The sequence below is a fragment of the Physeter macrocephalus genome, chromosome 21 (assembly GCF_002837175.3).
Source record: "Physeter macrocephalus isolate SW-GA chromosome 21, ASM283717v5, whole genome shotgun sequence".
Classification (NCBI taxonomy): domain Eukaryota; kingdom Metazoa; phylum Chordata; class Mammalia; order Artiodactyla; family Physeteridae; genus Physeter; species Physeter macrocephalus.
In genome coordinates, this window is record NC_041234.1 from 118,291,453 (window position 1) to 118,308,519 (window position 17,067).

The following is a 17,067-nucleotide window of genomic DNA, read 5'->3' on the forward strand; positions in this document are numbered from 1 at the left end:
AGCAGAGCAATCGCCTCCCTCCGTTTCCTCATCTCAGAGCCACTCGGGCCTCTCCTCCCCAGCTCACACCTTCACCCACCGGCTGGGCTCTGGGCCTCCATCATCAGGCTTGGGCAGGAATTAACTGACCGTCAGCTGGTCCACCCGCTAGAGCTAGAGCTCTGAGCTGCTCCGCGTGGCGCGTCACGCAGAATCTTGCACATTTGCACCCCGCCCTCCTCCTCCTGGTGCCCAGGGCCGCGCCCATTCCTGCCAGCCCCGCCCGGGACCCCGGCGCTGCGGGAATTAAGCTTGCCCTTGAGTCTCGGGGGGAGCTCATCGGGTCAGACCTGCATGCAGCTGCCTCGTAGTACCTGGTTGGTTTCGAATTCCTGGATGCTACGCAAAGCGCTGCTACGCAGCGACCTGGTTTTTGAAAACATCCTCTTCTTAAAGGTTTTTTACACTCAAATACTTAGAGAGTAGATGTTTTTGCAACTTGGAACCTTCTGATTCTTATAGAAAATTATCTGGTATCTATAAGGTATCAAATATTTATTCGAGGTAATTTGATAACCTAAAATCAATTCTCCATTTTTATCATCTGGGGATTTGCTTCTAAACTGTGTCGTCATTGACGTAACTTCTGACTCATGCTTTTCCCACGTAGCCGAAACCTCATTTATGAAGAGGGAGGAACTGGATTATTCATTGACATACTGATTTTTTTTTTTTTTTTTTAATGGGGACCCATTTTTTTCCCCCAGAAATAGCACATAATCCCCAGCTGCACTAAGACTGCCAACCTTGGTGTGGACTGGACGATGCTTTTGACAGAGCCACAGAAGCCAAGTGGGTCATTCTTGCCAATGTCAACGTCCTGGGCCCCAGGAGGACCCCCCCCTAGAAGCTCCCATTCTGTTTGAAAGCAGCACAACAGATCATTTTCCTTTGTGTGTTCCTAGCACAGAACTGTTCCTGAAACAAACAAACAACTTGAAGTACAGTTTTGTTACCCAAGCACTTCTTTTTTCAGTTTTATTTAAGTGTACTAGAATGTAAAACCTTTACGGTTCAGATTTTTAAAGACTGGTGCGGTATTGTATATGCGTCATCTGATGCACTGTATTTCAATCTGTAATTAAAATAATGTTTGCTCCGTGGTCTCATTTTTTTGTTGTCCTTTTTTTTTTAAGTTTTTCTGTGTGATTTTTCCCTTGTGGAAAATCAGTAACCATTCAATACACGTCATTTTATTATATGCCAAGCACAGTTAGTACGTACACGTAAAGTACCCTTACATGATTTAATTCATTTACTAAGTCGTAAGTGCAATTTATCATGAGGGTTGAGCGTCTTGGCTGAAATGGGTAACTATTCCGATTCTAAAATCTGAAGTGCCCCTGCACCTTAACCTTGAGAAAATGCTGTGAGGAAAAGTTGTGAGGAAAGGACTGGACCCCCCTGAGAGGCAGGCGTGGCCCCGATGAAGCAAGGCCAGCTTTCCAGCCCATGAGTCCTAGGTCTTAAGTGGGACAGACTTCTGAGAAGCCCTGGGGTCCCCCTCCCCCCGCCCCGGAGGGAACGCTGGCCTTTTTACGGGGCTGTAAGAGGCCTGGACGAAAGCACGCCAGCCCCTGCGGATCACCCTTCTCCTAAGGCCTGGTGTCCCTCTCCTTCTCCGCGCAGCAGTCGCTGCAGCCGTGGGCCCCGGCGGCGACGCCCGGGCGGCAGAGTCACGTGGGGGCTGGGGTTGAGGACTGGGTGCTATCTTAGTACAAGGCCGCTGCGGAACGAAGGCGCCACCCCCCGCAGTGTGAAGCCCCGCCGGCGGCCCCCGCATCTTCCTCGCGCTCTCAGTTTGCAAGGCGCGCCGCGTGACAAGCGCACGCCTCGTCCGCAGCAGAGCACGCTGCACGCGCGGCCCCGCTCCGCTTTCTCGGGCTCAAACAGCCACGCGTCGACCCCGGCTACTGGCTTTCTTTGAAGAAGGCAGAGCAGTGGGCTGAGGGGTCGCGAGTTGGGGGCCTGCCTCTGCCCCTCCCTACCCCCGTGACAGGGGGCACGGCCTGAGCTCCTGTGCCACGCAGGGGACCGCCCCCGGGAAGCCCGACACGAAGCCGCACAGCAAGAGGGGAAGCGCAAGAGCCCTAACCCTCTTGAGAAAGGCCCCTGGCGGGCGGGGAGGGGAAGGAGGTCGCCTCCATGTAATTAACGAGGAAAAGACAGCATCGCTGAACAAAGCGAGTGCCTTCACACACCACCAGAATACAGGGCTCGGTTCGGTTCCGTTTTGTTTAATGCAAACACGAGAGAGCTTACAATTCACAATTAAACACGAGCACAGAGAAAGCACGGGGCTCCTGGGGTCAGCGTCCGCCTCTTCTTCCCCAGAGAACCCACTCCAAGCAGCCCAGGCGGTGGGCCTGGCGCCGGCGCCGCTCGCTGGGTGCCCCGGGGGGAGGGTGCCCAAGCCGGCTAGGCTGCCCTGCCTCCTTCCCCCAGGGGCTCGGAGTTGCTATTGTAAACACAGCCCCCTCTCCCCGCCCCCAGTCGGGCTGACGGTGATCAGGTACCGTCAGCTGGCCTTTCTAGCTCACTCGCTGTCTCCACTACCACCTGGGATGGGCCCAAGCCGGTCGATGCAGCCTCCAGGTGGACACGGCTACAAGAGCCCCGGGGCGTCAGCCAGCATCGGTCCCCCACACCCCGTCCCCAGGACGTGAGCCCTGCAAACGGGTGGCTGGGTGACTTTCAAGGCCTCTCCGGTCAGTGGCACAGGGCTGCGTGCTGGGCTCTGGGCTTGCCACAGAGGGCACCGAGATAGACGAGGAGAGCGCGACGGGTCTCTCTCAACCGAAGTCGGTGCTACTGAGACAATGGATTTGCAGAGGGCGCTGACTTCACATCACAGATAGGATTTCGGGGTCGTCACCGTCAGATGAGCCTCGCCGCAGAGCTAAGGTGGCCCACCGGGGGCGCCGTGCCTGGCCACGCCCAGAATCCCATGGGCCACGTCACTTCCTAGTCAGTGCCGTGACTACGACTTCTCTGTAAATGTCCAAACTTCCCAGTGGCTACACACACACAAGTGCTGCCTCGTCTCCTCCTTTCAAATGCCCGGGAACGTTGGCGAGCAGCCCTCCTAACGCGATGAGCCTCCGAGCGCTGCCCTGATCCCTCCCCAACTCCTGTTGCTCAGGACACGGGCCCTCCCTGGGCCCTGAGGTCACCCTGTTTTGCATTCATAGCTTGCTGTCACCTAAAGTCCCTCAGAGCCGCCTCCAGCCCAGCAGCAAGGGGGTGGGGACATCAGCCCTGGCCAGCCTCGAGAGGGACGGGCCTGGCAAAGCTGACGACAGCCTGTCCCGCGAGGGCAGGGCGGGGAGGTCCTGGAAACACGCAGACCTCACCGGCGACCCCTCTGCTGCCCACTTCCTGGAGCTCGGGGCCGCACACGCTCCAGCCTGCCTGGCGTGAGCCTGCAGGCGGAGGCGGAGGCGTCGGGGGGCCCACGGCATGCCCTGTATAACACGAACACACGAGGCCATCTAAGCTGCGGGGTCTGTTCAGATGTCAGCCGTCTCCCGAAGAAGTCGGAGGGGCCTCATCCCAACCTAGCGGACGTGGCGGGGCCGACACAGCAGTCCTGCAGCGCGTGAGGCTGGACTAACAGGACCCCGCCTTCCTGCTGACCCGCACGATATTTCCAGAAGTGCTCTGACACCGCAAACTCATTATCCATAGACGGTGGCTCTAGACTCTAGCTCAGCCCGACAGCAGCGCTCCCGGGATCAGGACCACACGTGGGCCTGACAAATGTTCCAGGAAGGCAGCTCTGCTCCAGCCAAACACGATGGCGGCGGCCGCCGGTCCGGGTGCCCGCGGGCCCCCACGCGCTGTCCGTCAGAGGACAGGCAGGATGACTAGAGACTCACCGGGCCAGGTGGGCTCCCACAGCAAGCCCACGCCCCTCCCCCTCCCCTCCTCACCACATACACCTTCAGGCAAACAACGGGCATGCTTCAGGCTCTGATGCTCGTTCTTGACGTCTGCAGCTTCTGCTACGAAAATAAGCACACGCGCGCCCCCAGCCCCAGCAGACAACTCACTGCCACGGCATAAACGATCCCTCAGACTAATCGTGTCAGCCCGGAGACCACGCCCAGTCCCACGGCATCATACGGGAATTAGGCCTGAGAGCCACAGCCTCCTACACACATCCAGAAGATTCCTCAACTCTCAAGGCAGGGATACTGTGACATGCACGTTTTCACTTAAATGAAAAGCCACCACTTGCGCCAGCTCTTGGGAAGCCCAGCGGCCTAGGGGCTGGAGCTGGAAAGAAGGACGGAAATAAAAACACCCCTGGGTATGGCACGTGAGCGGTGCCACCCGGCGCCCACCGGTGTGCTCCTTGCGGCTGAAAGCCGCCCAGCGAGGCAGCGCGGCGTGGCGGGGCTGGCCGGGCCCCGGGTTCCGACTCCCGCCCTGCAGCCCGCGTGTCCTCTGGCCGCCCTCCGCTCGGCCTCCCCCTCCCCAGCTCGCTCAGGATTTCCGCAGCAAGGCTCTCCGGAGGCCCTGCGGCGGGGCGGGCGCACGAGCCAAACTCACGAACACCCAGAGCCCGTCCGGAAAACTGAGAACGACAGGAAGCCAACGACATCGAAGGAGCAGCGTGGCAGCCGTGGGTCCAAACGAAACAAGGAGCTGGGTCCCAAGCAGCGGCCCTATGCGCCCACAGCCTGCCTGGCGGAGCGGGGCCTCGCGTCCTCAGCCCCTCAGATCCGGGGCGGCTCCGGCGGCGGCGGCGGCTCCACGGACTGCGTCTGCAGCGCTGAGTATTTCACTAGGGACAGGAGAAACCCGTCAGGAAGGAGTCACGTCCACCCCACACGAAGACACAGAGACACCATCGTGTCCTTCCCTGGGCACGGAAATCTGGTTCCCCGTGTGTCTGTCCCATCCCAGACAACTGGCCCCTGGCGCCCGCTGTGGCCCTGGAGACGAGCTTGGCCTCCACTTCCTCATCTGTAAAGTGGGAACGGTCCCGGCACAGTGGCTGGGCGGAGTTTTTTCGACCTCTTTCTTTTTTTTGGCCACGCCACGTGGCTTGTGGGATTCTCCGTTTCCTGACCAGGGATTGAACCCGGGCCCCGTTAGTGAAAGCACCGAATCCTAACCACTGGACCACCAGGGGACTCCCAAGGGAGGAGTACTTTAAATAAAGCACGTAACACAGCACCTGGCCCACGGTAGGTACCAACGCCGCGGTGGCCAAGAGTTGAAAACCTGAGTACAGTGACTGCAGCTGTAGCGTCCCTTTTCCCACGTCTGAAATCCTGGGCTAGCGAGTCCATCTGGCATCCTATCCCAAGCGACCGGATGGGGCCCCGCGCCCATCGCAGCCCCGGGCGGCCCCCCCGGCCGCAGCCTCAGTGCCCAGCCCAGCAAAGGCACGCCCGGGCTCCTGTCTCTCCCGCCCACCCCGGCCTGGAAGCCCTTCCCCGGCCTCGGCTGACGACAAGCGGCCTGCTCCCCTTCTCCATGAAGCCCTTCCGGGTCGCCTCGTTGGCATCCTGGGGCCAAAGGCTGCATCTGCCTTGAGAGGTTGGCCACTCCAGGCCGGCAGCCCGACGTCACGCAGCAGCCTGTAATCGCTGGCGGCTCACCGCCCCCGGCAAGGGCCTGACGATCACAGGACGGCGGGGGCGGGCCTCCCTCTTGCCTGTGGCAGTTTTCAGGTGCAAAGGGCCCGGGTCTAGGTCTAAAGGACCCCCACAGCTTCCGCCGGCATCTGGCCGGCGCGAGTCTGTTTCCGCTGGCGGGGAACAGAGGCTGAGCCCGCACCGTGTCCCTGGCGTCAGCCCATCGTTCTGGCTGGGAGGTCTACAAACGGCCACCTCCGAGCGTCCCTGCTTTCCTAGCCCAGCTCTGCTCGGTGCCGGGCCCAGCCGCTAGGAGGCCTTCAGCGCGACAGGGACCTGGAGGTCCTCACCTTGGGGCTCCTCACACACAACGGCCTCCAGGTTCTCCCCCTTCACGTAGTCCGCACTGAGGCCCTCTGCAAAAGGCAAAGGGCAGAGTTGGTGACTGACGCGGAAGCGAAGGGCCCCCGGCCAGGAGGGGGGACTCCTGACCAGGCCCTCCGTTATGGTGGGAAAGCCCAGCCCCCTTGACGAACTCAGACCCCTGCAGCCTGGGCCACCCAAACGTCTCTGTCCCCTTATCTGGGCGGAGAGCAGCCGGGAACGTGTCACCCTGCCCTGGACTTCTCACCCTCCTCCTCAGATGTGACGTGCGGCAAAGGCCCCGACACCCATCCCCGTTGGCAGGTGCCAGCACGGTGTGAGACTGTGGGCCACACAGCAGCTCTGCCCAGCAGAGGGGCACCCGACGGCAGGGCTCAGCGCCACCCCTGGGTCCACGTGCTGGCCCAGGAGCCAGGGAGGCAAAGAGGGAGTGACTGATGGAGAGGGGGCGGGGCAGACGGCTGGATGGGCTCCGCCGGGCAGCAGGAAGAAGTCTGTCCCGGCCCCAGATTGGAGGGCTCAGGACCCACGGACGGCTGCTCTGGGCTAGTGAGTTATTTGGGCTTCCTCCCCCCCCTGCGTTGAAGAGGGACCTGGGGACTCTACAAAGCATCCTCTGCAGGCCAGCACTCAGGCCACTGAGCGGACCCCACCCCTGCCGCTGCTTGGGGAGACTCAAGAGGCCATGTCTTATCCCTGGATAAGCCGGGGACTGGAAGCCTCATCAGAGCCCTGGGTCTGTGGGAAACTCGGGCCACAGTTCTAACCAACCGACTGAGCAGGCGGCAGCGTAAGTCACTCCGCCATCCCAGGCTGCGTTCAGGCTCCTCACGTACGAGGGACGCCTGCCTGCCCTGGTGCTCGCTGGGCTCAAGGCGGGCCCCAGATGGGCCCAGGAAAACTGCGGGTGTCGCTTGGCGGCAGGTGTGGGGCGGGATGGGTGACGGAGCCGCTGGAAGCTGTTCCCAGCGGAGGGGCCAGGGCCAGGAGGCGCGCCCTGAGCCTCCTGATCTCTGCGCAGCTGCCAAGCTGGCATGCGCCAGACTGTCTTCTGCCCGCGGGCAGGGCTCTGGTTGCTCCACAGGGATGACCGCCAGTGGGCATCTGAGTCCTGAACAGGACCTCCACGCCCGCCCCAGCACCCCGAAGCGCACGTGGAAAACTACAGATGGTCATGGTTTCAGCCAAGTCGGTGAGCACCAGGGAAGGGGACGGGCGTGGGGTGGAGACTGGCGACAAGGAAGGAGAGCAGTGGGGTGGGGAGGGGAGGGGAGGGGAGGGGACGAGGGGACGGGAGGACGGGAGGACGATGAAGTGTAGAGGCCAAAGCAGAAGAGGAAGGTGAGTAAGTCAAAGCACGTCGTTACCTTGACCTTCTGCTGCATCTGAAGGCAAGACACAAAGCTTAGGACCCTGGAGCCAGAACTCAGCCCCCGGCAACAAGCCACGTGGGCTTTCCACGCGACACGCCGACCCTTGGCACTGAGGGCAGAGACGTGGGGGGCAGAGGGTCCCCAAGGCCGGGACCCCTTTGGTGGCAATCGATACCGCGAGCCCCTGCGCACCGCTGTGGGGTCAGGCCCTCCCAGCAGTCACGTGCCATCCCCCAAGGCGTCCCCGTGCACCGGGTGCAGAGCAGCTTCTGCTCTGCCTTCCCTGACTGACTTCCCGAGGAGACGGCTGAGGCCACTCTGGGCAGACGCTTAACAGAAGGCGTGGGCATGGGAGGGCCTGTCCCCCAGCTTCTCAGGGGATTAACCACCCAACGGACGTCCATGGGGCTCCTCCTGATGCCAGCCCAGCCTAGGTGCCAGGGACACATCAGCGGCTGAAACGCACACGGGCCCGCAGGGAGAGCGGCGGGCTGGGGGTGGGGCAGCGGCCGCGGCCGCGGCCACAAGCCCGCCCGCCCGCCCCGGCGGCGGCCCCGCGGGCCAGCAGGGGGCGCTGCGGCGGCGCGCAAGGCCGACACCTCGGCGGGCCCGCGGGCCGGGGGGCGGGAAGGCCGCCTGGGAGGGGGGCCCGGGCCTGAGGGAAGCGGGCTGCTAGGGGAGCGGCTGTGGAGAGGCTTGCGGGGACGGGGCCACGGGCGGCGAAGACAAGGGATGCGGCTGGAGCCAAACCATGAAGGGCCGTGAACGGGAAGCTCAGGGCTGGGCCGGGAGGAAGTGTGCATCTGAAATGGATCCCGCCGGCTGCTCAGAGCGGGGAGAAGGGTGGGGGAGACCGGGGCAGGCGGGGCGCTGATGGAACCATCCAGATGGAGGACCAGGGCGGGGGCGGTGGAGAGGTGCGGCCTCAGAGCAGAGCTGCGCACGAGCCCCAGGAACGGGGACCCCGCTGATGCCACGTCAGGTGATGGAGGACCCAGGAGGGCCCGTGGGATTCACAGGGGAGGCGGGAGCGGATACAACGTACACACTCGGAAGGAAATGCTGGTAGCACAGCGGGCGGACACAGAAGCGACGGGGGGCTTTTTCAAATGTGGGGATGCACCGCACTCAGTTCTCTTCTAAGGAAACTGGGGGGATGGTGGTACTCGCACGAGTGTCCAGCTGAGGGGCTCAGGACAGTGTGGGTTTAGCAATGACGAGGACATCACCGACAGACTAAGGGGAAAGGACCACCCACCCTCAGATGGAACGGGGTGCTGGGAGAGGCCCGCAGGTTCCTTGGGCTTCCTGGGAGCCCGTGGGAGCCCCCGTCAGCCCTGCAAGCACGCTGGGGCCCCTGGTCTGGCCCCCCCCCCGCCCCGGCACCCAGCCCAGCAACATAACACCCTCACCTCCAGGCCAACCCCCAGAGAGAGAGGTCACCTCCACGTCCTCCAGCCCTGCTGCCACAGGGCTTTTCACTGTCAGCCACACCCCGAACACCACACCAATCGCTCAACTCTATGTACCAAGGCCTCCGTGTTCTCACATTTTATTGGGTTTTGCCCGCTAATCCAGTTTGCAAAACCTCACATCTGTTTGTTTCAGGAAACAAGTGTGAAAACAATATACTTTCACCTGAGTGCCCCCACCGGAACAGACAGACACAATCCAGACATCTATCCTTGGCTTTGGACATCAACCTCTTTCTCCCTCCTTGTTCCCATCTACTGGCACCCCTTCCCTTCTAGATTCACCGCTTCCCGTCTTGAGTGAGTTCCTTCAACAATCCCCTCAGCCACTGTCTCCTCAGCTATAAAATGAGGGTGCCTGGCACGGCTGCCCCACCGGGCTGTGGGAGTGCCCACACCTAAATGACAAGTGCCCTTTAAGAGACAGAAGATGACACAGACACAGAGGAAAAGGCCACCTGAAGACAGACGCAGAGATTGGAGTGATGCAGCATAAGCCAAGGGATGCTCGGGGCCACAAAAAGCTGGAAGAGGAAGGAAGGATCCTCCCCTAGAGCCTCCAGAAGGAACCAGCAATGCTGCCACCTTGATCTTGGATTTCTGGCCTCCAGAACCATGAGAGAATAGATGTGTTATTTTAAGTCTTTTGAGCTGGGACAAGCGATAGCTGTAAGGCCAGCCCAGCCTCCAGCTCTGCACTCCCTCTCACTCTTCCTGTTCACACCACTCTACGGCCAAGCTTTTGGCACGACAGCAAGTGGGTGGGAACTCAAGCAGGGCAGCCGTGAACAGCTGTGCAGGTTATGCGCTGAGATGTGAACCCTGTCCCTGGAGCACTGCTCTGCACAATGGAGAGGGCAGCAATATCCGCACACAAAGCATTCTGGGACCCAAGTCGTTTCCTGGGAAGCTCAGGTCCAGGCTAGAATTAAGTGCAGAGGCCCAGAGCAAGGAAAGGGGAAGCCTCGCAGGGGATGGTCCTGAGCTGCAGGAAAGAGGAAAACTATGGCTGAGTCAGGGTCTCTCACTTGAACTAAAAATCACCTGTCTTCAACCAGAGACACTCTCGGCAAACAGCGACACATCGACACTGTGCTTATGAAACCATCGACAATGGCATCCCCACGGGGCTCCCCCCGACACGGGGCTCCCCCCGACACGGGGCTCCCCCGACACGGGGCCCCCGTGGGTGGGCTTCTCAGACACATTCCATCTGTAACTATTCAGTTCACACACCTCGCAAAGAGTCACAGCTACAGCCTAAAATGAAAGCCGCCTATGTTACGAAGCTGGTGTGTAAGGGGGGCGGAGCACACTCTCCTCTTCCTTTAAAACAATTCATGATTGTCTGGCTCACGGGGAGGAGCGGGGGCACCCAGGCAGCGGGCAGTGGCTCCTTGGGATCTGAGAGGGAGGGGAGGGCTGCCAGGACCTCCGAGGTCCCGGGGACGCCTGCCTTCTGCCTCCGAAGGGCCCACGTCCCCTTGGGTGAGGTCTGAAGCCACGTGGATATCCAGAGGCTCTCCTGTTCTACGAGAAGGCCAGGGCTCACCCTTGGAAGATCAAGGTCATTGGGCCCAGCCCAGTCCTCTCTTCCAGGCCGCTTTACACTTCAGTTTGGCCGAGGTCTGTCCCCAAGGGTTTTAAAAAGTGCAGCACCACTGCCACCTCAGCCCGGGGAGATCTGCTGAGGAGGTGTGTTGGGGAGGCTGTGGAAGTTTCCTGACTCTTAACTTGCTCGGGGTTCTGCCCCTTCCCCTCCAAAGCCCTGGCCCCCCTGTTCCCGTCGAGCAGCGGAAGGGTGCAGCCAGAGGCGGCCGCAGGGCAGGTCCACTTACGCTGAATGCTGAAGCAGAACTTCTTCTGCTGGTAGGAGATATAGCTGGAGACAGCGCCAATCAGGGCCATGGCCAGAGCACTGGCCACGCCGGCGATGGTGCTGGTCTCTGCCGACACGCCTGGGGGATGGAGAGAGGTGGGGTCAAGCCCACGACGCCGCAGGGATCGGCTCAGGCGCCTGGGTCTCCTCTGGCCAGCGAGCTAAGCTTGTTCTAGGGCCCGTGACCCCCAAGCCAGTGTGCGGGGCTGTGCCACTTATACCGAAGGGCGTAAAATGACACAGCGTGCCCATGGGTCTACCGAGTACTTCCCGTTTGCCGTAAGGATTTCCATCTTGAGCGGCTTGAAAGGTGGCCGTGGAGGCGCTGCAGCCTCCACCCCGCCAGCTGAGGCCCAGATAGGCCATCGGGCTGCCCCTGGGGCCACTTCCCCGGGATCCAGAGCTTCACGCTTAATTCCTTTAAATGGCTGCATTCCTCTGCTGGCAGCCTCACGGACGGGTCTCTACCAGGAGCCGTCACGGGAGGGTCGCGAAGACCAGCTCTGAGACGAAAGCAGAAACCTCGGGACTCAGACTCACCGGATCCTGAGTCGTCCCCGCTGCCGTACTGGCCAGCACCTGCACAAAGGACAAGAGCCGTCAGTGTCCTCCGTGACCACCGGCTCGGGGTCGGGAGGGACAGCCCCTTCCCGACTGGCTGAGCCTTCCGGGTCCACCTCTGCCCCAGGCCCCGCCAGCACAGCCCCTGTGGGCTCTGCCCTGACTGTAGCAAGACCTGCTTCCTTATGCCTGTCACCTGCCAAAGCCCAGGTGGGACGTTTTATTTTTCAAGCGACAGCGACTGTGCCCTGAGAACGTGTTACATCGTGGCTCTTCACACGCAGCCCAGCGACAGCGCAGGGAGCAGAGGAGCGCAGCTGGGGGACCTGCCGGCAGGTGGCAGAGCTGAGCCCACGCCAGGCGAGCCTGCCTCTGAAGGATGACACCGCATGGGTCCCATGCATCTAGTGTCCCCTGTAAAATATATTTCTCGTTTACCTAATCATAGCAACACGGTTATGTAAAGCTTTGTTTTAAAAGGCCGAAAGACTAGCATAAAAGTATTTCATCAGCCTACTACCCAAAGAGATTCACAGGTAATATTTCCATTTCTTTTCCTCCTGTCCTTTCGCCCTTTACCTGGTGTCCTTCAAATGCAGACGCTTCCGCTCATGTAACTTAGGCACACATACGGCGCCCTTATGATATGCTACAGGATTAAGTGGTAATCGGGAGTTCTTTTTAAGGGCCATCCACTTCTGGCTTGGCTTATAGTTTGAGTTGTTCTTGGAACATAAACCAATGCAGGCTGACAGTCGCCTATCTAGGATTTTGAAATTCAAAAGGCTCTGAAATATCACAGAGATGGAGAACAGATTAGTGGTTGACAGGGGTTAGTTAGGGAGGGTGAAGACGGAGGGAGTTGGCTGTGATGAAAAGAGGAAAACGAGAAGGATCCTTGTGGTGACAGAAGTGTTCTTTTCTTGACTGCAGTGGTGGTCACACAAACCTACGTGTGATAAAATTTCATAGAACGAAACAGACACACTCTCTCTCACACACACACACACCCTGCCCAGACAGCAGCTCCCTAACAAGCAACCGGTGCCATTTAGGACATTAATTAGCCTTGAGCACTCCCTTCACGGCGCCCTCTTCTTCTTAGGACGTAATGCTCATTAATGGAGGGAGCCCAGGGTTCCTGGGGGAAACTGCTCTAGTACGCTGGGGGGATGTAGGCGCATGAATTGTAACAAATGTACCCCCTCCGGTGGGGCATGCTGCTAATGGGGAGGCTGGGGGCGCGGGGAACCCTCCGTACAATGTGCTCAATTTTGCTGTGAACCTAAAACTGCTCTAAAAAATAGAGTCTTTTTTAAAACATAAGAGTCTTGGGGGAGAAAATGAGGTTTGCTATGTTCCCACCTGGGATTGAATCCTCGAGTTAAATGCATTTTCCAGACATCCATGATTGGAAATGAATGGTTATTTACAAAACAAGGAGCGCTGGCATTTTCAAAAACACAATCACTGCTGTTGGAGGAAGCAGAGCAGAGAGGGGGACATGAGTCGCCCTGTGCATTAACGTGTGAGCAGCGAGGTCACCTGTGAGGACGTGGAGTCCGGCTGCGCTGGCCCATCGCTGGTCCCTTCCGCTGCGCCGGAGGCGGCTGTCGTCAAGGGCAGCGGCTACCCCTCCCAGGCGTCCTCTGCTGACGCGTTCATGTCGCTAGATTTCCAGATGGGAATGAGCAATGCAATCCACTCTTCGGTTCACCTTGAGCTGGGATGAAGCTGAGTGTTCCCAAGTCTCCCTTTCCTGATTAATTCCTGATCATGAGGATTCACAACGACTTGAACCTCACAATCTGCATGGCCAGGAGCTATGAGGGTGTTACATGAAATGTAAACAGGAAGGCCCCCCGATCTCCAGGGGCATCTGGAGAGCTCTGGCTCCCCCGGCCGTCGAAAATATTCAAACGCTCAATTCTTCAGTCTCTAAGAATCCCTGACTATCTGATCATCTGTGATTGGACAAAAGCATTTTTCTAAGAAGATGACAAATAAATGTTACTCCCTCCTCAAAAAGAAATGTGATCCCATCCTGTGGGTCACTCACTGCTCAGATGGGCATGTGGGCTGAGACACCAAGAGGTTAAAGAACAATTGGAAAATAAGACCCCAGTCATTCTAGATCCTTCCATCCCTTCTAGCTGCATGAGCCTGAAGTAAAGTCGACCACCAACGCTTGCCATTGGAGTTAGCCAAGCCAATGTCACGGTTTTGATCCCTATTTGGCTACTGAGCTCCATTCACTTCCCCTGAGCACAGGCTGAACCCAGTTCCTTTACGAAATGCATGCCATGCAAAACGTGGTATTGGGACAACTGATGACCCACTGGCATAACAAATTTATCCAAACCAACACCACCAATGGAAGTAAGTTTCCAATAAATATAAAATGGATGAAGCCATAAAAGCACTACGAGAAAATGTAGGACAACATTTATATTGTCTTGGGGTAACGAATGACTTTCTAAACCTGGCCCGCAAGCCAGGAGCCTGAAATGGAAAAGACTGTATCAAAAGTCAAAACTTCCGTACTAAAAGCACAAGAAACGAAAGGGAAAAATGGATAAATTGGACTCTGTCAAAATTAAAAACCTTTGTGCTTCATAGGACATCATCAAGAAAGTGGACAGACAGCCCACAGAATGGAAGAAAACACTGGCAAATTCTATATCTGACAAGGAATGAGTATTGAGAATAAAGAACTTCTACTACTCAATAAAAAGGCAAATAATTCAATTTTAAAATGGACAAAGGATAAGAAGACATTTCTCCAGAGAGATACACAAATGGCCAATACGCACACGAAAAGAGCTCAGCATCGTTAGTCACCAGGGAAATGCAAATCAAACCCACGATGAGATACCACTTCACACGCATTAGGATGGCTAGAATCCAAAAAAGGTAAATAGGTGTTAGTGAGGATGTGAAGAAACAGACAACGTCTCATCAGACAACGCTGATGAGAATGTAAAATGCTACAGCTGCTATGGAAAACAGGTTGCTGGTTACTCCCAAAGGTAAACACACAGAGTTACCACAAGACTGAACAATTCCACTTCTAGATATATATATATATATATATTACCCAAGAGAATTGAAAACACCTGACCACACAAAAACTGGTACACTGATTTCACTGCAGCATTAGTCGTAAAAGCCAAAAAGTGGAAACCACCTAAAGGTTCATCAATTGATGAATGGGTAAATAAAACGTCTTTGGAAGGTATGAAAAGAGATTAATAATCCTTAATGTAAAAGGAGCCCTTACACATAAATGAGTAGAAAATGGGACAATGGGCATGAACAGGCAACTCACATAATATATTAAGTGTCTAATAAGACAGAGGTGAAAAGTGTTTCACTTCTTGGATGCAAAGAAATGGAAAATTTAAACAGGATAGCATTTTGTACTGATCAAATCCGCGAAGATTACACAACTAAAATACCCAGTGAAGGTGAGTATATGAGCAAACAGGCAGGTGTTTCCTTCCTAGTGGTGGAAACGGCAGCTGGTACAATTGCAATGGAACGCCATGTGGCAGGACACTCGAAGAGCTGCGTCTTAAAAAACTTACACCTCCTGTGACTCAGCAGTTCAAGTTCTAGGAATTGGTCTGACAGATAATTAAGGTTTTATACATTCGGCGGTGAGGAAGTTCATCCCAGCACTGTGTACAGTGGTAAAAAGCTGGAGGAAAAACCCTCTCTGTACAAATATAGGCCCTGGTTAAAGAAGTCACAGTGAAACATTATGCAGTGGTTGACATGATTTTTTAAAGGACTCCCTAATACAGAAAAAGATATTCAGGGTATTATTGAATTTAAAAAACTGGTTTTAAAAAGGCAACACGATCCCATTTTTGTAAAAATATTTACGAATATATACTTTATGCATAGAAAAAGTACTGTGAGCATATACTCCCGATTATTACTAGTGATTCTCCCTACATGGTAAAACAACGAACAACTATTTTTCATAGAATTTTTCAAAGAATGTTTAAAATATGCAAGCCTCACACAAATCTATCCACATCTACTTCCCCACAACTGGAGAAATAGTTCAAAGAGGTTATTTCACAGGTCACTGGCAGGACCTGCATGTTCATGGACAATATGTTTTGTATCCTCACCTGCCTTCTGAGTTCACAATTATACATCACAACTACACACCAGAGTCTAGAGTCGCCTTCTATTGTACTAGAAATTCCCCGGTACAGCATATCTCCGATTACAATTTGCTTTGAGTATAGACACCTATACATGTAGATAGTTATGGAATGCCAGAGCTCTAGGGACCACTGTCATAGCCACAGTGACTGCCATAGCTGTAGAGTCTCTGCCACCACAGCTCAAGGGACCCCATAGCTATAGTGCCCACCATAACTATAAGGGCTCCTATAGCTATAGTGACCACTATAGCTACAGAGAACACTGTAGAACAGGAGGCATTACCCTGTTGTCAACAGAAATGTTACCTCAGCATCTTCCAACATAAAAGACAACAATGCACACATACTGATACATACAGACATATCGATCTTGAGTCACAACAGCCGCATGCCTGTCAGACAGGGATGCAATGCACCGACGTGTCCCTCACTGACAACAGTGCAATTCCAGGCTCACAGCCAGTGCCTGACACGTCTGATTTGCCACGGGCATGGAGAGCCACGCGACAGTGGTAGATAACAGGTAGAACGGCCGAGGGGGGCCGTTCAAGTGTTTCAGGACTTCTGTAAGTATGCTAGACTTCCAGCAGCCACAGCTAGGAGTTTTAGATTTTTAAAAAAATTATCTTCATTATTAAAAAAGTGGCAGCAGAAAGGCAAAGTAAAATTAAAAAAAACTGAAAAATGAATAAACAAAGAGGGACAAACACTTGCTTCAAATGACCCACGGTTACAAAGTCAAATCGAACTGAAAAGGGTCAGCCAGAACATGGCTCCCTAGGGAGCCTACCCTCTAGATAACGTGACAGGTGCCCCAACCCAACACTGAGCTGTACACCCCACCTACCTATGGCAAGCTCCCAAGACACCAGAAGTTATCTCAGAGAAAAGCCCTGTGTTCACGCTGCACTCGTGTGTGCGCGCATGCCTGTGTGTGTGTGTGTGTGTGTGTGTGTACATGCATGTGTGTACATGCAGGGGCTGCATGTACAGCCCCTGGGGGCAGGGGCTCTGAGGGAGCGTGTGGGTTTTTTCACATTCTAGAACACTAGAACCAGAGAGCTGTTCTTCACATCTGAAACATCCTATTTCTTCATGTTATGAAAGCTGAAAAAAAACCAGAAATGGGTCCATAGAGAGACATGGAAAGTCTGGCAGCAAGTCCCTAACTTTTTTCAGCTCCCAAGAGAAGGCAATGTTTCTGGGGTGAGCCCTTCCACTTAAGCTCTTTGGCCATGATTATGTTCCCATCGAGACCCAGTTCCCTGTTGCATGAGATCAACTTAATGGCTTGGAAGGGACCATGACAGGGCCCAGATATTTCGAGATAGTGACTGTAAATACAGTCAAAATGGAAGAGGAACGATTTCTTTAGACTCGGGAGGTAAAGTAGATAAACACAACGTGGATGAACCTTGAATACATGCCACGTAAAAGAAGCCAGACACAAAAGGGCAAATGCTATACGATTCCACTTCAATGAGGTACCTAAAGTAGCGAAACTCACAGAGGCAGAAGGTAGACTGGTGGCTATTAGGGACTGTGGGGAGGGGAGAAGGGGGCATAACCGCGTAATAGGTGCAGTTGCCC

General features: G+C 55.9%; 2 protein-coding genes across 9 annotated transcripts in view; one reads left to right on the top strand and one right to left on the bottom strand.

Moving 5' to 3' along the window:
* MTMR1 (myotubularin related protein 1) overlaps positions 1–833 on the top strand; it is a 72,367-nt gene extending 71,534 nt beyond the window's left edge. The window contains exon 16 of one of the 2 annotated variants that reach the window (XM_055081849.1): positions 747–833. In XM_055081849.1, coding sequence (XP_054937824.1) covers positions 747–752 — 6 coding nt within the window. In that variant the 3' untranslated portion in view covers positions 753–833. The remainder of the gene's footprint in view (positions 1–746) is intronic. The other variant, XM_055081847.1, reaches the window with a different exon arrangement.
* Positions 834–4,742: 3,909 nt separating this feature from the next.
* CD99L2 (CD99 molecule like 2) overlaps positions 4,743–17,067 on the bottom strand; it is a 116,722-nt gene continuing 104,397 nt past the window's right edge. For 3 of the 7 annotated variants that reach the window (XM_028482621.2, XM_055081850.1, XM_028482620.2), the window contains 2 exons: positions 11,276–11,314; positions 10,446–10,814 (listed from right to left, as the gene is read on the bottom strand). In XM_028482621.2, the coding sequence (XP_028338422.1) occupies positions 10,462–10,814; positions 11,276–11,314 (392 nt within the window). In that variant the 3' untranslated portion in view covers positions 10,446–10,461. Of the gene's footprint in view, positions 4,829–5,977; positions 6,044–10,445; positions 10,815–11,221; positions 13,120–17,067 lie in introns of those variants that run through there. The other 4 variants (XM_024116787.3, XM_028482622.2, XR_003677890.1 and 1 more) reach the window with 3 other exon arrangements.